At 46.2% G+C, this 23,540-nt stretch overlaps 1 protein-coding gene across 1 annotated transcript in view; it reads right to left on the reverse strand.

The window, feature by feature from the left end:
• LOC110539049 (myosin-11-like) overlaps positions 1-23,050 on the reverse strand; it is a 76,458-nt gene extending 53,408 nt beyond the window's left edge. The window contains exons 1-11 of the mRNA XM_036942064.1: positions 22,923-23,050; positions 20,139-20,382; positions 19,668-19,838; positions 18,562-18,718; positions 10,524-10,551; positions 8,247-8,349; positions 7,724-7,744; positions 5,024-5,116; positions 2,073-2,136; positions 1,684-1,782; positions 319-462 (exon numbers count right to left, since the gene is read on the reverse strand). Coding sequence (XP_036797959.1) covers positions 319-462; positions 1,684-1,782; positions 2,073-2,136; positions 5,024-5,116; positions 7,724-7,744; positions 8,247-8,349; positions 10,524-10,551; positions 18,562-18,718; positions 19,668-19,838; positions 20,139-20,306 — 1,048 coding nt within the window. The 5' untranslated portion in view covers positions 20,307-20,382; positions 22,923-23,050. The remainder of the gene's footprint in view (positions 1-318; positions 463-1,683; positions 1,783-2,072; positions 2,137-5,023; positions 5,117-7,723; positions 7,745-8,246; positions 8,350-10,523; positions 10,552-18,561; positions 18,719-19,667; positions 19,839-20,138; positions 20,383-22,922) is intronic.
• Positions 23,051-23,540: the final 490 nt, after the last annotated feature.

Here is a 23,540-nt window from a genome sequence, read left to right on the forward strand (position 1 = left end):
CATGATCTCCCCTCCCTCCAGTACCTGTCCTCTCATCCTCAGAGAAACCCATGATCTCCCCTCCCTCCAGTACCTGTCCTCTGGTCCTCAGAGAAACCCATGATCTCCCCTCCCTCCAGTACCTGTCCTCTCATCCTCAGAGAAACCCATGATCTCCCCTCCCTCCAGTACCTGTCCTCTGGTCCTCAGAGAAACCCATGATCTCCCCTCCCTCCAGTACCTGTCCTCTCATCCTCAGAGAAACCCATGATCTCCCCTCCCTCCAGTACCTGTCCTCTGATCCTCAGAGAAACCCATGATCTCCCCTCCCTCCAGTACCTGTCCTCTCGTCCTCAGAGAAACCCATGATCTCCATGGCCTCCAGTGTTTCTATGAACATCTGATCATCTTCCTGACCAGGCACCTCCACATGACCTGCCACCAGGAACCGGTAGGCCCCGAAATCCTCCAGTAACAGCTCCTCTATACAGGAACAGACAGGAGAGGAGGAGCTGTACGGTTACACACTATATAATTAAATAAGGCCTGAGGCCTGTCTATCTATCTATCTATCTATCTATCAATCAATCAATCAATCTATCTATCTATCTATCTATCTATCTAATTCTATCTATCTCTCATTATATCTATCTATCTAATTCTATCTATCTAATTATATCTATCTATCTATCTATCTCTCATTATATCTATCTATCTATCTAATTCTATCTCATTCTATCTATCTCATTCTATATATCTATGTCTTCTCTTGAGAGCCATGTCTGCCTACGGCAGCCTTTCTCAATAGCAAGGCTATGCTCACTGAGTCTGTACATAGTCAAAGCTTTCCTTAATTTTGGGTCAGTCACAGTGGTCAGGTATTCTGCCACTGTGTACTCTCTGTTTAGGGCCAAATAGCATTCTAGTTTGCTCAGTTTTTTTGTTAATTCTTTCCAATGTGTCAAGTAATTATCTTTTTGTTTTCTCATGATTTGGTTGGGTCTAATTGTGCTGCTGTCCTGGGGCTCTGTGGTGTGTGTTTGTGTTTGTGAACAGAGCCCCAGGACCAGCTTGCTTAGGGGACTCTTCTCATTCTATCTATCCATCTCTCTCCTCACCCTTTAGTTGGTCCTTCGCTCCGGCCACCATGTAGTAAAAGATATGGAAGGCTCTCTCTATCTATCTATCTATCTCTCTCCTCACCCTTTAGTTGGTCCTTCGCTCCGGCCACCATGTAGTAAAAGATATGGAAGGCTCTCTCTATCTATCTATCTATCTCTCTCCTCACCCTTTAGTTGGTCCTTCGCTCCGGCCACCATGTAGTAAAAGATATGGAAGGCTCTCTCTATCTATCTATCTATCTATCTATCTATCTATCTATCTATCTATCTATCTATCTATCTATCTATCTATCTATCTATCTATCTATCTATCTATCTATCTCATTCTATCTATCTATCTATCTATCTATCTATCTATCTATCTATCTCATTCTATCTATCTATCTATCTATCTATCTCTCTCCTCACCCTTTAGTTGGTCCTTCGCTCCGGCCACCATGTAGTAAAATATATGGAAGGTTCTCTCTATCTATCTATCTCATTCTATCTATCTCTCACCCTTTAGTTGGTCCTTCGCTCCGGCCACCATGTAGTAAAAGATATGGAAGGCTCTCTCTATCTATCTATCTATCTCTCTCCTCACCCTTTAGTTGGTCCTTCGCTCCGGCCACCATGTAGTAAAAGATATGGAAGGCTCTCTCTATCTTGGCTTGGCGAATACAGCGAGACTTCTCCAGCAGGTCTGGTGGACAGGGGAGGGTCAAAGACAACACCCTCTGTGGTGCAGGAACAGGTCACTGCATTTCACGTCGGGACAGTTTCCCCCGACACACATGAAATATAAATATGAAGTCTTAATTGAACATGTTTTTTTAGGGTTTAACTAGGGTTTAACCTGTGTCCGGGAAACTGTCCCTTTTGTGTGTTTAATATCTCCCGAATCTCTAAAAGAATGAATTAAACACCTATAATACATCTCTATGAGGAGCCCAAAGTCTGTATATTTAGAGTCTGTATATTTCATTAGGATACAGGTATCGATGTTGGCTCCAACCAGGAATCCGGTCACGTCAAAGTTGAGCTTAATAAACTTGCCCTGAGAGGAGAGAGATGTAGGATACTGTATATGAGGAGAGATGTAGGATACTGTATATGAGGAGAGAGATGTAGGATACTGTATATGTGAGGAGAGAGATGTAGGATACTGTATATGTGAGGAGAGAGATGTGGGATACTGTATATGAGGAGAGAGATGTAGGACACTGTATATGAGGAGAGAGATGTAGGATACTGTATATGTGAGGAGAGAGATGTAGGATACTGTATATGAGGAGAGAGATGTAGGATACTGTATATGAGGAGAGATGTAGGATACTGTATATATGAGGAGAGATGTAGGATACTGTATATATGAGGAGAGATGTAGGATACTGTATATGGGGAGAGAGATGTAGGATACTGTATATATGAGGAGAGATGTAGGATACTGTATATATGAGGAGAGATGTAGGATACTGCATATGGGGAGAGAGATGTAGGATACTGTATATGAGGAGAGAGATGTAGGATACTGTATATATGAGGAGAGAGATGTAGGATACTGTATATGAGGAGAGAGATGTAGGATACTGTATATGAGGAGAGATATGTAGGATACTGTATATGAGGAGAGATATGTAGGATACTGTATATGAGGAGAGAGATGTAGGATACTGTATATGTGAGGAGAGATGTAGGATACTGTATATGTGAGGAGAGAGATGTAGGATACTGTATATGAGGAGAGAGATGTAGGATACTGTATATATGAAGAGAGATGTAGGATACTGTATATGTGAGGAGAGAGATGTAGGATACTGTATACAGTGCCTTGCGAAAGTATTCGGCCCCCTTGAACTTTGCGACCTTTTGCCACATTTCAGGCTTCAAACATAAAGATATAAAACTGTATTTTTTTGTGAAGAATCAACAACAAGTGGGACACAATCATGAAGTGGAACGACATTTATTGGATATTTCAAACTTTTTTAACAAATCAAAAACTGAAAAATTGGGCGTGCAAAATTATTCAGCCCCCTTAAGTTAATACTTTGTAGCGCCACCTTTTGCTGCGATTACAGCTGTAAGTCGCTTGGGGTATGTCTCTATCAGTTTTGCACATCGAGAGACTGAAATGTTTTCCCATTCCTCCTTGCAAAACAGCTCGAGCTCAGTGAGGTTGGATGGAGAGCATTTGTGAACAGCAGTTTTCAGTTCTTTCCACAGATTCTCGATTGGATTCAGGTCTGGACTTTGACTTGGCCATTCTAACACCTGGATATGTTTATTTTTGAACCATTCCATTGTAGATTTTGCTTTATGTTTTGGATCATTGTCTTGTTGGAAGACAAATCTCCGTCCCAGTCTCAGGTCTTTTGCAGACTCCATCAGGTTCTTCCAGAATGGTCCTGTATTTGGCTCCATCCATCTTCCCATCAATTTTAACCATCTTCCCTGTCCCTGCTGAAGAAAAGCAGGCCCAAACCATGATGCTGCCACCACCATGTTTGACAGTGGGGATGGTGTGTTCAGCTGTGTTGCTTTTACGCCAAACATAACGTTTTGCATTGTTGCCAAAAAGTTCAATTTTGGTTTCATCTGACCAGAGCACCTTCTTCCACATGTTTGGTGTGTCTCCCAGGTGGCTTGTGGCAAACTTTAAACAACACTTTTTATGGATATCTTTAAGAAATTGCTTTCTTCTTGCCACTCTTCCATAAAGGCCAGATTTGTGCAATATACGACTGATTGTTGTCCTATGGACAGAGTCTCCCACTTCAGCTGTAGATCTCTGCAGTTCATCCAGAGTGATCATGGGCCTCTTGGCTGCATCTCTGATCAGTCTTCTCCTTGTATGAGCTGAAAGTTTAGAGGGACGGCCAGGTCTTGGTAGATTTGCAGTGGTCTGATACTCCTTCCATTTCAATATTATCGCTTGCACAGTGCTCCTTGGGATGTTTAAAGCTTGGGAAATCTTTTTGTATCCAAATCCGGCTTTAAACTTCTTCACAACAGTATCTCGGACCTGCCTGGTGTGTTCCTTGTTCTTCATGATGCTCTCTGCGCTTTTAACGGACCTCTGAGACTATCACAGTGCAGGTGCATTTATACGGAGACTTGATTACACACAGGTGGATTGTATTTATCATCATTAGTCATTTAGGTCAACATTGGATCATTCAGAGATCCTCACTGAACTTCTGGAGAGAGTTTGCTGCACTGAAAGTAAAGGGGCTGAATAATTTTGCACGCCCAATTTTTCAGTTTTTGATTTGTTAAAAAAGTTTGAAATAGCCAATAAATGTCGTTCCACTTCATGATTGTGTCCCACTTGTTGTTGATTCTTCACAAAAAAATACAGTTTTATATCTTTATGTTTGAAGCCTGAAATGTGGCAAAAGGTCGCAAAGTTCAAGGGGGCCGAATACTTTCGCAAGGCACTGTATATGAATAGAGATGTAGGATACTGTATATGAGGAGAGAGATGTAGGATACAGTATATATGAGCAGAGAGATGTAGGATACTGTATATGAGGAGAGAGATGTAGGATACTGTATATATGAGCACTGAGCTCTTGATAAATGTCATGACGAGGACTAACAGTCTGTATTATAATAACATGGACTAACAGTCTGTATTATAATAACAAGGACTAACAGTCTGTATTATAATAACAAGGACTAACAGTCTGTATTATAATAACAAGGACTAACAGTCTGTATTATAATTACAAGGGACTGGTGCCAGGAGATTTTCCTGACTACTTAATCAAACCGGGAAAGACTCTGGGTCCTAGTTAAAAGCTTTAATTAAGTTAGTAGTAAGAGAGCGCGATGGAATGAATGAATTAATTTAATTTGACATTTAAAAAAAAATATATATCGTTTTGTTTGAAAAGAGTGTGTAATAGTGTCTGAGCGTGTGTAAACTGTGAGTTAATTACGAATCGTGAGGAGTTGTCGTTCTTGATGGTCTTGGCGTTCCCAAAGGCTTCCAGTATGGGGTTAGCCTGCAGCAGCTGCTTCTCTAGCTCCCCCTGTAGGGCAAAACGGGGGGACGCAGGAAAACCAATCACATATGTCCAACATATCTGTGATGTCACAATTATATTGTGATGTCACTTCATGAATATTACCAGAAAATGATGTCACACGACAGAACAACACAAGTTATGTCCCACTGTACAACAACAAAGAAATGGACAACAGAGACACACACTTTTTTTTAGCACACTAACAAGCAGTGCAACAGACACAGAGCAAAACACAGTCAGTGAGATGTAGCATAGCAACCACTCAGAGAGATTTGTGAAAAGATTATTATGGGGTGACTTTGATGTTTCACACACTATTTTTAAATGTCATACAGGCCACTACTTTCTAACACACAGACAGGTCCATCAACAGTTAATAGTGTTTACATGCTATAGGACAGGAGAGATTGATCATATTGGTTAATCAAATGTTGGTGTGACACGCTAGCTAGCATGCAGGTATGAACTCCCAAATGGCACCCTATTACATATGCAGTGCACTTCTTTTACCAGACCTCTATTGGCGGTGGTCAAAAGTAGTGCACTAAATAGGGAATAGGGTGCTACTCTCATACTCACATAGGCCAGAGACCCAGGCTTCTCTGGCTTCTCCTACAGAGGAGGCAGAGGATGATGTGATCATTATAACCTGTTATAATTTATTATAACCTGGCATAACGTATTATAATGCATTACAACCTGGCATAACGTATTATAATGCATTATAACCTGGCATAATGTATTATTACCTGGCATAACGTATTATAACCTGGCATAACGTATTATAACCTGGCATAACGTATTATAACCTGGCATAACGTATTATAACCTGGCATAACCTGGCATAACGTATTATAATGCATTATAACCTGGCATAACGTATTATAATGCATTATAACCTGGCATAATGTATTATAACCTGGCATAACGTATTATAACCTGGCATAACGTATTATAACCTGGCATAACGTATCATAACCTGGCATAACATATCATAACCTGGCATAACATATTATAACCTGGCATAACGTATTATAACCTGGCATAACGTATCATAACCTGGCATAATGTATGGCATAACGTATTATAACCTGGCATAACGTATTATAACCTGGCATAACGTATCATAACCTGGCATAACGTATTATAACCTGGCATAACGTATTATAACCTGGCATAACGTATCATAACCTGGCATAACATATCATAACCTGGCATAACGCATTATAACCTGGCATAACGTATTATAACCTGGCATAACGTATTATAACCTGGCATAACGTATTATAACCTGGCATAACGTATTATAACCTGGCATAACGTATTATAACCTGGCATAATATATTATAATGCATTATAACCTGGCATAACGTATTATAACCTGGCATAATATATTATAATGCATTATAACCTGGCATAACGTACTATAACCTGGCATAATATATTATAATGCATTATAACCTGGCATAACGTACTATAACCTGGCATAATATATTATTTATGATACACAATAAAGTATTGTTCTATTCTCCTTCTTCATCACTGTCACTAGCTATTTTTTTAAATTAAATTATTAACTGCCTGTTCAGGGGCAGAACGACAGATTTGTACCTTGTCAGCGCGGGGGTTGAACTTGCAACCTTCTGGTTACTAGTCCAACGCTCTAACTACTAAGCTACCCTGCCGCCCCGGGTAAGGGTAATATAGAATATATAGAATATGAATATAGAACTAGGGGGGCGGGTCCATAACAGCTCATTGGCTATCAGTATTGAATATAGAACTAGGCTATCAGTATTTAATATAGAACTAGGGGGGTGGGTCCATAGCAGCTCATTGGCTATCAGTATTGAATATAGAACTAGGGGGGCGGGTCCATAGCAGCTCATTGGCTATCAGTATTGAATATAGAACTAGGGGGGGTGGGTCCATAGCAGGACTTAGAGTACGGCTCATTGTCTATCAGTATTGAATATAGAAGTAGGGGGGCGGGTCCATAGCAGCTCATTGGTTATCAGTATTGAATGTAGAACTAGGGGGGGTGGGTCCATAGCAGCTCATTGGTTATCAGTATTGAATATAGAAGTAGGGGGGCGGGTCCATAGCAGCTCATTGGTTATCAGTATTGAATGTAGAACTAGGGGGGGCGGGTCCATAGCAGCTCATTGGTTATCAGTATTGAATATAGAAGTAGGGGGGCGGGTCCATAGCAGCTCATTGGTTATCAGTATTGAATGTAGAACTAGGGGGGCGGGTCCATAGCAGCTCATTGGTTATCAGTATTGAATGTAGAACTAGGGGGGCGGGTCCATAGCAGCTCATTGGCTATCAGTATTGAATATAGAACTAGGGGGGCGGGTCCATAGCAGCTCATTGTCTATCAGTATTGGTTGTGAGAGATTTTGCCTCTTCAGCAGAAGACAGAAAGCCTAAACCACCAGCGGCACAAAGCAGCACAAACTGTAGAGGAAGCAGTCCACCAATCAGAGCAGCACACCACAAACTGAAGAGGAAGCAGTCCACCAATCGGAGCAGCCGTAGTTTCTACCACACAGTCAGTTAAGGTTACAGTAGTCTGCATCGCCCACGTCACAGAAAGAGTTGTCATACCTTGACTAGCGTCTGTGCATCCTGTCACACAACAGAAATGTCTTTCATGGTTAAAAGAAATGCTTTGTTATCAACATGGATAAAAGTACAGTCTCTTACGAGTACTCTCTCTCAATTTAAAAACAAAAAGGGGTTTACACAGTTTAGACATTTCTGTTCCATTTCCTTCAACTCAATATCTGCAGCTATCCTCTGAGGGTCTAAACAGGTCACATCGCAGTGAATGTGTTTAGCAGAGTACAGTACAGGTAGGGGTCGTAAAAATTCCCTGTAACTTCCCAAAATTCCCAGGTTTTCCAGAAATCCCAGTTGGATGATTCCCAGATGTCCTGCTTATTCCATCCAGGATTCCAGGAAACTTCCATCCAGGATTTCTGGAACATTTGGGAAGGTTTTGCAACCCTAGAGGTAACACAGCTCCAGTGTATTGTAGTGTATCATATTGTATTGTACACTAGAGGTAACACAGCTCCAGTGTATTGTAGTGTATCAAATTGTATTGTACACTAGAGTGAACACTCACAGCTCCAGTGTCCTTCTTGCTGCCCTTGTGAGAGGAAGCCACCACCGCCAGATACTGGATCACCTTCTTCGTGTTCTCTGTCTTCCCCGCTCCAGACTCACCTCTGGTGGGGTAGAGAGGAGAGAGACAGGGGGTTAGAGAGAGAGAGGGACAGGGGTCCAGACTCACCTCTGGTGGGGTAGAGAGGAGAGAGACAGGGGGTTAGAGAGAGAGGGATAGGGTGTTAGGGAGGAGAGGGATAGGGGTACAGACTCACCTCTGGTGGGATAGAGAGGAGAGAGACAGGGGGTTAGAGAGAGAGAGGGACAGGGGTCCAGACTCACATCTGGTGGGGTAGAGAGGAGAGAGAAAGGGGGTTAGAGAGAGAGGGATAGGGTGTTAGGGAGGAGAGGGATAGGGGTCCAGACTCACCTCTGGTGGGGTAGAGAGGAGAGAGACAGGGGGTTAGAGAGAGAGGGATAGGGGTCCAGACTCACCTCTGGTGGGGTAGAGAGGAGAGAGACAGGGGGTTAGAGAGAGAGGGATAGGGGTCCAGACTCACCTCTGGTGGGATAGAGAGGAGAGAGACAGGGGGTTAGAGAGAGAGGTACAGGGGTCCAGACTCACCTCTGGTGGGATAGAGAGGAGAGAGACAGGGGGTTAGAGAGAGAGGGACAGGGGTCCAGACTCACCTCTGGTGGGGTAGAGAGGAGAGAGACAGGGGGTTAGAGAGAAAGGGATAGGGGTCCAGACTCACCTCTGGTGGGAAAGAGAGGAGAGAGACAGGGGGTTAGAGAGGAGAGGGACAGGGGGTTAGAGAGAGAGGGATAGGGGTCCAGACTCACCTCTGGTGGGGTAGAGAGGAGAGAGACAGGGGGTTAGAGAGAGAGGGATAGGGTGTTAGGGAGGAGAGGGATAGGGGTACAGACTCACCTCTGGTGGGATAGAGAGGAGAGAGACAGGGGGTTAGAGAGAGAGAGGGACAGGGGTCCAGACTCACATCTGGTGGGGTAGAGAGGAGAGAGAAAGGGGGTTAGAGAGAGAGGGATAGGGTGTTAGGGAGGAGAGGGATAGGGGTCCAGACTCACCTCTGGTGGGGTAGAGAGGAGAGAGACAGGGGGTTAGAGAGAGAGGGATAGGGGTCCAGACTCACCTCTGGTGGGGTAGAGAGGAGAGAGACAGGGGGTTAGAGAGAGAGGGATAGGGGTCCAGACTCACCTCTGGTGGGATAGAGAGGAGAGAGACAGGGGGTTAGAGAGAGAGGTACAGGGGTCCAGACTCACCTCTGGTGGGATAGAGAGGAGAGAGACAGGGGGTTAGAGAGAGAGGGACAGGGGTCCAGACTCACCTCTGGTGGGGTAGAGAGGAGAGAGACAGGGGGTTAGAGAGAAAGGGATAGGGGTCCAGACTCACCTCTGGTGGGAAAGAGAGGAGAGAGACAGGGGGTTAGAGAGGAGAGGGACAGGGGGTTAGAGAGAGAGGGATAGGGGTCCAGACTCACCTCTGGTGGGGTAGAGAGGAGAGAGACAGGGGGTTAGAGAGAGAGGGATAGGGGTCCAGACTCACCTCTGGTGGGATAGAGAGGAGAGAGACAGGGGGTTAGAGAGAGAGGGATAGGGTGTTAGGGAGGAGAGGGACAGGGGTCCAGACTCACCTCTGTCTAATTCAGAAGTGTCAGATAGAAACTTATGGCTGAACCCAGATTGACATTTCAGAACCATAGGGTTCTATCTGCAGATGCACCCCCCCCCCCCCAAAAACAAGAACTATTTACAAATGTCTCAAGATTTTGATACTGTGCACTTTAGGTACCTTTAAGGTGACGACCTTAATTCGTTATGAAAGAAGAATTCACTACGCTCTTAGAAAACAGGTGCTATCTAGAACCTAAAAGGGTTATTCTGCTGTCCCCAATAGGAGAACTCTTTGAAGAACCCTTTTTGGTTCCAGATAGAACCCTTTTGGGTTCCATGTGAAACCCTTTCCACAGAGGGTTCTAAATGAAACTCAAAAGGGTTCTACCTGGAACCAAAAAGGGTTCTACCTGGAACCAAAAAGTGCTCTCATATGGAGACAGGGGAAGAACCCTTTTGGAACCCTTTATTCTAAGAGTGAACAAAATAATTCTGAGATGTGAAAACGTTGATGCTCCAAATCTCAGAACATTGCTTAGCTCAGGTTGAACCTGATAGACCCAAGGTCACGGGATAAGGTGACATTTGGGACGCATCCCTGGTACAAGGGGCAACAAGGTCATGTGTTGGAAAAAACATGTTTGTGTTTGAGGTTTGGACTCACGTGCACAGAATTGACTGGTCCTCACGCTCTGTGGAGAAAGACAGAGAGAAAGGGAGGTATGGAGGGAGAAAGGGAGAGAGGGGAGAGGAGGGAGGGAGAAAGGGAGAGAAAGGAGAGGAGGGAGGGAGAAAGGGAGAGGAGGGAGGAGAAAGGGAGAGAGGGGAGAGGAGGGAGGGAGGGGGAGAGAGGGAGGGAGGGGGAGAGAGAGGGAGGGAGGGGGAGAGAGATAGAAGCAGAGAAGGGAAACAGAGGGAGAGAGATGGGTTAAGGCAGGACAGTTGAAGCCAAGCTGAACACACCAAACATGAACTCAAGGTGCTCTGTTCACTCACACACAGAGGAAAGACTAGAGGCCAGGAACAGCTTCCTAAATCTTCCTAAATCTATTTCTGCACCAGATTAACTTCGCTGTCACTCAATATTGGCTAAAAATAGCAGGGGGGTGGAGAGGGCTACCGGAGGAAGGTAACCTTGGTAACCTGCTCCATGTATGGGTATTTTGAAACACACACACACACACATACACATACACACACCTTATCACACACACACAACTTAACACACACAGACAGACTCCATGTCTGGATATTTTGGAGATCACCCCCCTTCTGATGGCAGGAAACTGGACCAGTAGGATTTGGGTTCTGTCTGGAATTGTATCCTATTCCCTAAATAATGCACTACTTTTGGGTTCCATGTAGTACACTCTGTGGAAACACTCTGTTTAATCGCTATCCTGTTTCCTAGTCACTTTACCACTACCTATATGTACAGATCTACAGTTGAAGTCGGAAGTTTACATACACCTTAGCCAAAAACATTTACAGTGCCTTGCGAAAGTATTCGGCCCCCTTGAACTTTGCGACCTTTTGCCACATTTCAGGCTTCAAACATAAAGATATAAAACTGTATTTTTTGTGAAGAATCAACAACAAGTGGGACACAATCATGAAGTGGAACGACATTTATTGGATATTTCAAACTTTTTTAACAAATCAAAAACTGAAAAATTGGGCGTGCAAAATTATTCAGCCCCCTTAAGTTAATACTTTGTAGCGCCACCTTTTGCTGAGATTACAGCTGTAAGTCGCTTGGGGTATGTCTCTATAAGTTTTGCACATCGAGAGACTGAAATTTTTTCCCATTCCTCCTTGCAAAACAGCTCGAGCTCAGTGAGGTTGGATGGAGAGCATTTGTGAACAGCAGTTTTCAGTTCTTTCCACAGATTCTCGATTGGATTCAGGTCTGGACTTTGACTTGACCATTCTAACACCTGGATATGTTTATTTTTGAACCATTCCATTGTAGATTTTGCTTTAAGTTTTGGATCATTGTCTTGTTGGAAGACAAATCTCCGTCCCAGTCTCAGGTCTTTTGCAGACTCCATCAGGTTTTCTTCCAGAATGGTCCTGTATTTGGCTCCATCCATCTTCCCATCAATTTTAACCATCTTCCCTGTCCCTGCTGAAGGAAAGCAGGCCCAAACCATGATGCTGCCACCACCATGTTTGACAGTGGGGATGGTGTGTTCAGCTGTGTTGCTTTTACGCCAAACATAACGTTTTGCATTGTTGCCAAAAAGTTCAATTTTGGTTTCATCTGACCAGAGCACCTTCTTCCACATTTTTGGTGTGTCTCCAGGTGGCTTGTGGCAAACTTTAAACGACACTTTTTATGGATATCTTTAAGAAATGGCTTTCTTCTTGCCACTCTTCCATAAAGGCCAGATTTGTGCAATATACGACTGATTGTTGTCCTATGGACAGAGTCTCCCACCTCAGCTGTAGATCTCTGCAGTTCATCCAGAGTGATCATGGGCCTCTTGGCTGCATCTCTGATCAGTCTTCTCCTTGTATGAGCTGAAAGTTTAGAGGGACGGCCAGGTCTTGGTAGATTTGCAGTGGTCTGATACTCCTTCCATTTCAATATTATCGCTTGCACAGTGCTCCTTGGGATGTTTAAAGCTTGGGAAATCTTTTTGTATCCAAATCCGGCTTTAAACTTCTTCACAACAGTATCTCGGACCTGCCTGGTGTGTTCCTTGTTCTTCATGATGCTCTCTGTGTCATGTATTGTCATGTTGTGTCTTTCTGTCCTTTCCTTTCACCCTGTCTCCCTCTGCTGGTCGTATTAGGTTACCTTTTCTCCCCCGCTTTCCCCCAGCTGTTCCTTGTCTCCTCTTGACTACCTCGTCACCCCTTCTCCCACCTGTTCCCCTTTTCCCTCTGATTAGTCCCCTATATCTCTCTCTGTTTTTGTTCCTGTCCTTGTCGGATTCTTGTTTGTTGTGTTTCATGCCTGAGCCAGACTATCGTCATGTTTGCTGTAACCTTGTCCTGTCCTGTCGGAATCTGCCGGTCTATCTGAGCCTACCACAGTTTGGTTATTAAAGAAGCTCTGTTTAAGTTAGTTCGCTTTTGGGTCCTCATTCACTCACCGTAACAGAAGAATCCGACCAAGAATGGACCCAGCGACTTCGGATCCTCTCCACTCAGCCGTCGAGATCCAGGGAGCGATGCTAGGCAGACACGAGCAGGAATTGTCTGCTGCTCGACATGCCGTTGAGACCCTGGCCACCCAAGTCTCCAACCTCACAGAACAGGTTCACCATCTCCGCCTCGATCCACCGGCCACTTCCAGGGCTTTCGAATCTCCGGAGCCCAGAATCAATAACCCGCCGTGTTACTCTGGGGAGCCCACTGAATGCCGCTCGTTCCTCACCCAGTGTGATATTGTGTTTTCTCTCCAGCCCAACACTTACTCCAGGAGCACTGCTCGTGTCGCCTACGTCATATCTCTCCTTATTGGACGGGCTCGTGAGTGGGGCACGGCAATCTGGGAGGCAAGGGCTGAGTGTACTAACCAGTATCAGGACTTTAAGGAGGAGATGATACGGGTTTTTGATCGATCTGTTTTTGGGGAGGAGGCTTCCAGGGCCCTGTCTTCCCTATGTCAAGGTAATCGATCCATAACAGACTACTCTATTGAGTTTCGCACTCTTGCTGCCTCCAGTGGCTGGAACGAGCCGGCTTTGCTCGCTCGTTTTCTGGAGGGTCTCCGCGCAGAGGTAAAGGATGAGATTCTCTCCCGGGAGGTCCCTTCCAGCGTGGATTCCCTGATTGAACTCGCTATTCGCATTGAGCGACGGGTTGATCTTCGTAACCGAGCTCGTGGAAAGGAGCTCGCGTTCTCCGTTGCCCCCCTCTCCGCATCACTACCATCTTCCTCTGCCGGCTCGGGAGCTGAGCCTATGCAGCTGGGAGGTATCCGCATCTCGACTAAGGAGAGGGAACGGAGAATCACCAACCGCCTCTGTCTCTATTGCGGTTCTGCTGGTCATTTTGTCACTTCATGTCCAGTAAAAGCCAGAGCTCATCAGTAAGCGGAGGGCTACTGGTGAGCGCTACTACTCCTGTCTCTCCTTCAAGATCCTGCACTACCTTGTCGGTCCATCTACGCTGGACCGGTTCGTCAGCTTCCTGCAGTGCCTTAATAGACTCTGGGGCGGAGGGCTGTTTTATGGACGAGACCTGGGCTCGGGAACATGACATTCCTCTCAGACAGTTAAGGGAGTCCACGGCCTTGTTCGCCCTGGATGGTAGTCCTCTCCCCAGGATTCAGCGTGAGACGCTACCTTTAACCCTCACTGTTTCTGGTAATCATAGCGAAACCATTTCTTTTTTGATTTTTCGTTCACCTTTTACACCTGTTGTTTTGGGCCATCCCTGGCTAGTTTGTCATAATCCTTCCATTAATTGGTCTAGTAATTCTATCCTCTCCTGGAACGTCTCTTGTCATGTGAAATGTTTAATGTCTGCTATCCCTCCTGTTTCCTCTGTCTCTTCTTCACAGGAGGAGCCTGGTGATTTGACAGGGGTGCCGGAGGAATATCACGATCTGCGCACGGTGTTCAGTCGGTCCAGGGCCACCTCTCTTCCTCCACACCGGTCGTATGATTGTAGTATTGATCTCCTTCCGGGAACCACTCCCCCCCGGGGTAGACTATACTCTCTGTCGGCTCCCGAACGTAAGGCTCTCGAGGATTATTTGTCTGTAGCTCTTGACGCCGGTACCATAGTCCCCTCCTCCTCTCCCGCCGGAGCGGGGGTTTTTTTTGTCAAGAAGAAGGACGGGTCTCTGCGCCCCTGCATAGATTATCGAGGGCTGAATGACATAACAGTTAAGAATCGTTATCCGCTTCCTCTTATGTCTTCAGCCTTCGAGATCCTGCAGGGAGCCAGGTTTTTCACTAAGTTGGACCTTCGTAACGCTTACCATCTCGTGCGCATCAGGGAGGGGGACGAGTGGAAGACGGCGTTTAACACTCCGTTAGGGCACTTTGAATACCGGGTTCTTCCTTTCGGCCTCGCTAACGCTCCAGCGGTCTTTCAGGCATTAGTCAATGATGTCCTGAGAGACATGCTGAACATCTTTGTTTTCGTTTACCTTGACGATATCCTGATTTTTTCACCGTCACTCCAGATTCATCTTCAGCACGTTCGACGTGTCCTCCAGCGCCTTTTAGAGAATTGTCTTTTTGTGAAGGCTGAGAAGTGCACTTTTCATGCCTCCTCCGTCACATTTCTCGGTTCTGTTATTTCCGCTGAAGGCATTAAGATGGATCCCGCTAAGGTCCAAGCTGTCATTGATTGGCCCGCCCCTAAGTCACGCGTCGAGCTGCAGCGCTTTCTCGGCTTCGCGAACTTCTATCGTCGTTTCATCCGTAATTTCGGTCAGGTGGCAGCTCCTCTCACAGCCCTTACTTCTGTCAAGACGTGCTTTAAGTGGTCCGTTTCCGCCCAGGGAGCTTTTGATCTCCTCAAGAATCGTTTTACATCCGCTCCTATCCTTGTTACACCTGACGTCTCTAGACAGTTCGTTGTCGAGGTTGACGCGTCAGAGGTGGGCGTGGGAGCCATTCTTTCTCAGCGCTCCCTCTCTGACGACAAGGTCCACCCATGCGCGTATTTTTCTCATCGCCTGTCGCCGTCGGAACGTAACTATGATGTGGGAAACCGCGAACTGCTCGCCATCCGGTTAGCCCTAGGCGAATGGCGACAGTGGTTGGAGGGGGCGACCGTTCCTTTTGTCGTTTGGACTGACCATAGGAACCTTGAGTACATCCGTTCTGCCAAACGACTTAATGCGCGTTGGGCGCTGTTTTTCGCTCGTTTCGAGTTCGTGATTTCTTATCGTCCGGGCTCTAAGAACACCAAGCCTGATGCTTTATCTCGTCTCTTCAGTTCTTCAGTAGTCTCCACTGACCCCGAGGGGATTCTCCCTGAGGGGCGTGTTGTCGGGTTGACTGTCTGGGGAATTGAGAGGCAGGTAAAGCAAGCGCTCACTCACACTCCGTCGCCGCGCGCTTGTCCTAGGAACCTTCTTTTCGTTCCCGTTCCTACTCGTCTGGCCGTTCTTCAGTGGGCTCACTCTGCCAAGTTAGCCGGCCACCCTGGCGTTCGGGGTACGCTTGCTTCCATTCGCCAGCGTTTTTGGTGGCCCACCCGGGAGCATGACACGCGTCGTTTCGTGGCTGCTTGTTCGGTCTGCGCGCAGACTAAGTCCGGTAACTCCCCTCCTGCCGGCCGTCTCAGGCCGCTTCCCATTCCCTCTCGACCGTGGTCTCACATCGCCTTAGATTTTGTCACCGGACTGCCTTCGTCAGCGGGGAAGACTGTTATTCTTACGGTTGTCGATAGGTTCTCTAAGGCGGCTCATTTCATTCCCCTTGCTAAGCTTCCTTCTGCTAAAGAGACGGCACAAATCATCATCGAGAATGTTTTCAGAATTCATGGCCTTCCGTCAGACGTCGTTTCGGACAGAGGTCCGCAATTCACGTCTCAATTTTGGAGGGAGTTTTGCCGTTTGATTGGGGCTTCCGTCAGTCTCTCTTCCGGCTTTCACCCCCAGTCTAACGGTCAAGCAGAACGGGCCAATCAGACTATTGGTCGCATCTTACGCAGTCTTTCTTTTCGCAACCCTGCGTCTTGGTCAGAACAGCTCCCCTGGGCAGAATACGCCCACAACTCGCTTCCTTCGTCTGCGACCGGGCTATCTCCTTTTCAGAGTAGCCTCGGGTACCAGCCTCCGCTGTTCTCATCTCAGTTCGCCGAGTCCAGCGTCCCCTCCGCTCAGGCTTTTGTCCAACGTTGCGAGCGCACCTGGAAGAGGGTCAGGTCTGCACTTTGCCGTTATAGGACGCAGACTGTGAGGGCTGCTAATAAGCGTAGAACTAAGAGTCCTAGATATTGTCGCGGTCAGAGAGTTTGGCTCTCCACTCAGAACCTTCCCCTTAAGACGGCTTCTCGCAAGTTGACCCCGCGGTTCATTGGTCCGTTCCGTATTTCTCGGGTCATTAATCCTGTCGCAGTTCGACTTCTTCTTCCGCGATACCTTCGTCGCGTCCACCCGGTCTTCCATGTCTCCTGTATTAAGCCCGTTCTTCGCGCCCCCGCTCGTCTCCCCCCCCCCCCCCCCCATCCTTGTCGAGGGCGCACCCATCTACAGGGTCCGCAGGATTTTGGACATGCGTCCTCGGGGCCGTGGTCACCAGTACCTCGTTGATTGGGAGGGGTACGGTCCTGAGGAGAGGAGTTGGGTTCCCTCTCGGGACGTGCTGGACCGTGCGCTGATCGAGGATTTCCTCCGTTGCCGCCAGGTTTCCTCCTCGAGTGCGCCAGGAGGCGCTCGGTGAGTGGGGGGGTACTGTCATGTATTGTCATGTTGTGTCTTTCTGTCCTTTCCTTTCACCCTGTCTCCCTCTGCTGGTCGTATTAGGTTACCTTTTCTCCCCCGCTTTCCCCCAGCTGTTCCTTGTCTCCTCTTGACTACCTCGTCACCCCTTCTCCCACCTGTTCCCCTTTTCCCTCTGATTAGTCCCCTATATCTCTCTCTGTTTTTGTTCCTGTCCTTGTCGGATTCTTGTTTGTTGTGTTTCATGCCTGAGCCAGACTATCGTCATGTTTGCTGTAACCTTGTCCTGTCCTGTCGGAATCTGCCGGTCTATCTGAGCCTACCACAGTTTGGTTATTAAAGAAGCTCTGTTTAAGTTAGTTCGCTTTTGGGTCCTCATTCACTCACCGTAACACTCTGCGCTTTTAACGGACCTCTGAGACTATCACAGTGCAGGTGCATTTATACGGAGACTTGATTACACACAGGTGGATTGTATTTATCATCATTAGTCATTTAGGTCAACATTGGATCATTCAGAGATCCTCACTGAACTTCTGGAGAGAGTTTGCTGCACTGAAAGTAAAGGGGCTGAATATTTTTGCACGCCCAATTTTTCAGTTTTTGATTTGTTAAAAAAGTTTGAAATATCCAATAAATGTCGTTCCACTTCATGATTGTGTCCCACTAGTTGTTGATTCTTCACAAAAAAATACAGTTTTATATCTTTATGTTTGAAGCCTGCAATGTGGCAAAAGGTCGCAAAGTTCAAGGGGGCCGAATACTTTCGCAAGGCACTGTATATAGGGAGTAGGGCCCTGGTGAAAAGTAGTGAACTAAACAGGGAATACCAGGAAGGCAAGGAAGGCATTTGGAAGGCAAGTTTAAGGTTAAATACACTGCTAGACCAGACAGATATCTCTAGACATTCAATGCTGTATCGCCTGTCCTCAATTAAACTGCATTGTCCCATTTCTAGAACATTCATTAAATGACACACATCACTCTCTCTCTCTCTCTCTCTCTCTCTCTCTCTCTCTCTCTCTTTCTCCCCCCGCGCGCGCTCTCTCTCTCTCTCTCTCTCTCTCTCTCTCTCTCTCTCTCTCTCTCTCTCTCTCTCTCTCTCTCTCTCTCTCTCTCTCTCTCTCTCTCTCTCTCTCTCTCTCTCTCTCTCTCTCTCTCTCTCTCTCTCTCTCTCTCTCTCTCTCTCTCTCTCTCTCTCTCTCTCTCTCTCTCTCTCTCTCTCTCTCTCTCTCTCTCTCTCTCTCTCTCTCTCTCTCTCTCTCTCTCTCTCTCTCTCTCTCTCTCTCTCTCTCTCTCTCTCTCTCTCTCTCTCTCTCTCTCTCTCTCTCTTTCTTTCTTTTACCTTGCATCATGTTCCTGTAAGCGTTATCAGTGATGGAGTAGATATGAGGAGGAACCTCGTGGCGTTTCTTCCCCTTATAAATCTGAATGATCTTCTCTGAGTAGATAGGAAGCATCTTATAGGGGTTCACCACCACACAGAACAGACCTGAATACGTCTGGAGAAGGGAGGGGGAAGAGGGGAAGAAGAGAGGAGGGGGAGGGGGAGAGGAGGGGAGTGGAGGTGAAGGAAGAGGATGGAGGAAGAGGAGAGGAGGAGGAGGGAGGATGGAGGAAGAGGAGAGGAGGAGGGGAGGAGGAAGAGAGGAGGAGGAGGTGAGAGGAGAAAGAGGGGAGGAGAGGGGCAAGAGGAGGAAGAGAGCAGGGGAGAAAAAGGAGGAAGAGGAAGAAGAGGAAGATGATGAAGAGGAGGAGGAAAGGTTAGGATCAACATACAGTTAAAACAAAATCATCATTTTTGTTCTGTACACATGATAAAAACTTCAGCACAAATTGCTCATTGACATCATGTTTGTGTGTGTATTGTGTGTGTGTGTGTGTGTGTCTATACGGATATTGTCTATACACTTGTATGCGTTTCCTGCAGTCAAATGATCAAATCCTCCAGTGGCCTCATGGGTGGAATGTTATTTATATTATTAATCTTATAATTTATATTATTAGTCTTCTTTTGTTTAAACCCATAACTATGTGTGTGAGGTGTATACTTTTGTTTCAAAGTAGATTTGTTTAAGACTACCCAGAAACACTCTGTGCGACGCTGATTTAGCCCACTGCAGTAAAAGGTGAAAAAATAAGTGCTATCTAGAACCTAAAATGGATCTTCGGCTGTCCCCATAGGAGAACCCTTTGAATAACACTTTTTGGGTTCCAGGTAGAACCCTTTTGGTTCCAGGGAGAACCCTTTTGGTTCCAGGGAGAACCCTTTTGGGTTCCAGGTAGAACCCTTTTGGGTTCCAGGTAGAACCCTTTTGGGTTCCAGGGAGAATCCTTTTGGGTTCCATATAGGACCCTTTCCACAGAGGTTTCTACATGGAACCCAAAAGGCTTCTCCTATGGGGACTGAAGAACCCTTTAGGAACCCATGTGTTGTAAGAGTGTACTCACGTAGATGAGGCTGGAGAAGTACCTCTCTTTGAGGTTGTGGAGGACAGAGGCCTCGTTGAGACAGGTTAGAGCTGCCATGTCCTCCACCTTACTGAACTTAGGAGGGTTCATCTTCTGGATGTCATCCTTGTTGACTGTCGCTTTCCTACCGTTAGCCAACTCTACCAGCACCTGGAGAGGAGGAGAGAGGAGGAGGAAGAACAGGAGAAGGAGAAGGAGGAAGAGGAGGAAGAGGAGGAGGAGGAAGAACAGGAAGAGGAGCAGGAGGAGGAGGAAAAAGAGGAGGAAGAGGATGAGGAAGATGATGAAGATGAGGAGGAGGAAGATCAGGAGCAGGAGGAAAAGGAGGAAGAGGATGAGGAGGAAGATGAGGAGAAGGAGGAAGAGGAGGATGAAGATTTACTAGGGTCCTGGTGAAAAGTAGTGTACTATATAGGGAATAGGGTGCCATTTGGGGTGTAACATCCTTACATCGTCTCCCTTCTCCTCCTTGATGCTGGCGGCCTCAAACCCCTCCTTCTCTGACGGGATCCACACCATCTTCTTGGCCGACCAATCAGCCTGTCCCACACCACTGTTCCTGAAGTCGTCGTCCTGCCGCAGGAACTTGCTGTCGTCAGAGGCGGAGTCGGCAGCCATCTTGGGAAGGTCGTCGTCGGTGACAGGAAGGTCGTCTGTGATTGGAAGGTCAGTGATTGGAGAGTCGGTCTCAAAGCTGAGGGAGAGGGAGAGAAAGAGAGAGGAAAAGGGAGAGATGGAGAAAGAGATGAGGAGGAGAAAGAGAGATATAGGAAGAGAGGGAGAGATGAAGAGAGGAGGAGAGATATAGGAAGAGAGGAGGAGAAAGAGAGATATAGGAAGAGAGGGAGAGATGAAGAGAGGAGGAGAAGGAGAGATATAGGAAGAGAGGAGGAGAAGGAGAGATATAGGAAGAGAGGGAGAGAGTATGATGTTATAACTATCCCTCTGATGATGATGGGGAATTCACAAAACATCAACTCAAACAACAACAATCACAACAATTCCAGTGATTAATAGGAAATGCTACTTTAGACCTCAGAAACATTCCAACGGTCTGTGCAGTCTGTCTGTCTGTCTGTCTGTCTGTCTGTCTGTCTGTCTGTCTGTCTGTGTCCAGTCTCTCTCTTCCCCTCTCTCTTCCCCCTCTCTCTCTCTCTCTCTCTCTAACTGTATCACTCTGTGGTTTAACAGCACATTTTAAATTCATCCTCCAATGCCTCGTTATATCGGTCTACAGCTTCAGTTTCAATCTCGATTAATTTTTGATTTATTCAGGGTCTCATTCCCAATCTCTTACAACCACATAAATAAATAAAGATAAACAGTACAGTACAGCCTCACTTATCAATCTGCCTCTCAGGTAACCCCCTCTTCATATAGTGAATATAGGTGCATGGTCCACGTCATCATTACTCACTGACAGCTCTTCTTCTCTCCCTGCTGCGGGTCACAGGACCCACAAGGCTTTGCAGCAGCCCAGCTCCGCCTGCCCATGACCACGACGCCATAGAATATGTAAAATATCAGCAGGATAACTGCAGCTATAAAACCTTGAAACAGCGGTTGATAAGCCATGCTGGGAGGACGATAACGGTGACCATGTTTGGTTGAAGCCTCTCCTCAAAGCCCACTGCCTCTGATTGGCCCTATACAGAGAGATGCTAGGGGTTTGAGTCCCAAATGGCTTCCTAGTCCCTACGTAGTGCACTACTTTTGACCAGGGCCCATAGGATTAAGGGCACAGCCAGGGACTTAACCACTTCCATTCCTTATAAGGGAACTGTGTGTCCAGTCAGTGTCTCCTCTCCCGTGGCCAGCTCCAGCCTAGCGTTACTGTTGACACCAACATGATGACCTGTCAATCAGTCAGTCACTAGGCTGCTTAGTCTCTGGTCTCAGCATTGACATCTATTTATTTTTTCATTAAACACTTATTTAACGAGGCAAGTCAGTTAAGAACAAAGTCTTATTTACAATGACGGTCTACCAAAAGGCAAAAGGCCTCCTGCGAGGACAGGGGCCTGAGATTAAAAATAAATTAAATAAAAAATATAGGACAAAACACACATCATGACGAGAGACAACACAACACTTCATAAAGAGAGACCTGAGACAACAACATAGCAAGGCAGCAACACATGACAACACAGCATGGTAGCAGCACAACATGGTAGCAACACAACATGGCAGCAGCACAACATGGCAGCAACACAACATGGTAGCAGCACAGCATGGTGGCAACACAAACATTATTGGGCACAGACAACAGAACAAAGGCTAAGAAGGTAGAGACAACAATACATCACACAAAGCAGCCACAACCGTCAGTAAGAGTGTCCATGATGGAGTCTTTGAATGAAGAGGTGAAAGTGCCCAGTAAAAGGATACATTGACATTAGCTGATGGTGTTCTGGCTGCACATTAAGGACGGGTTACCAGACGCTGGGCTGTGTGGCGGCTGGGCCAGCGGGGATACCAGGGGTTGGGTCAATTCCATTTCAATGCAGGAGATGAATTGAAATTCACATTCACGTTATTGAATGGTGCCGTTGTATTTGGAATAGATGGGAGTTGAAATGGGATTGATCCCAACTCGGGTGTCAAACCAACGTCTGGTGATGATGGTTGTATTTTTTAGGTCTATGAATTGTTGCACAAGGTGACATGCTAATAAATGAAATGGCAGTTGGAAAAAGTCTATCATCTGACATAAACATCACTCTATTATCCTAGCCTGTATGTAAACACAGCCTCTGTCAAGAGGTCTAACTAAACCTTTATGGCACAGTAGGTAGGTAGTGTCGTGCTTATTGCCTGTTCAAACCCAACCCAACTATACCCTTATATCACCACAACACTAAAACACAAGCTGAGACCCAGGGGATCGGGTCCTACATGGATAAGTCGAAACGTCATCTACATTTAGCGACAACAACTTATCTGAAAGTCCAATAAAGTGCACATTGTTGATTGACACATTGCAAAGCAACACGTAGCACCTGGACAGGTGCAGCCCGCCTAAAACCTTGTAGCGTATTTCATTTTCCAACGGTCTTTCTTCTAACAGAACTGACAATAGATATATATATATATTTCCGTGTTCAAACAACGCTGTCCTGCACGCAGTAACAGACCTCTCTATATGCACCTGTCTATACAGAACGGCAGGCTGTTACAGGTAGACTATTCGCATACGGCCACATTTATTTAAAAATAAGCAGAATCAATACTCACTTTAGTCTTTCTCCGGTAGATGATGGACTCGGGATGTAGTCTATTCTACAAAGTTGTCTGGGTATACGTTACTCCACGAGATAGCGGGACGGGACAGGTAAACTGATGAGGGTTGAACTATCCTTCCACCGGATGAAGCATCCTACCAAGGTATTTAAACCGGCCCGCTCCGCCCGTGGGAGGAGAGCAGCGCGCGCGGTTCCTCCTCGTCTCTATGGTGACCAAAATTTGACAGCAGCCAACGATTTGAGGTACCAGTTTGTTTGTGCTATCATTACCCTGGTACCAGTTTGTTTGTGATATCATTACCCCGGTACCAGTTTGTTTGTGATATCATTACCCTGGTACCAGTTTGTTTGTGATATCATTACCCCGGTACCAGTTTGTTTGTGATATCATTACCCTGGTACCAGTTTGTTTGTGCTATCATTACCCTGGTACCAGTTTGTTTGTGATATCATTACCCCGGTACCAGTTTGTTTGTGATATCATTACCCTGGTACCAGTTTGTTTGTGATATCATTACCCCGGTACCAGTTTGTTTGTGCTATCATTACCCTGGTACCAGTTTGTTTGTGCTATCATTACCCTGGTACCAGTTTGTTTGTGATATCATTA

This window comes from Oncorhynchus mykiss, chromosome 13, assembly GCF_013265735.2.
Source record: "Oncorhynchus mykiss isolate Arlee chromosome 13, USDA_OmykA_1.1, whole genome shotgun sequence".
NCBI lineage: Eukaryota > Metazoa > Chordata > Actinopteri > Salmoniformes > Salmonidae > Oncorhynchus > Oncorhynchus mykiss.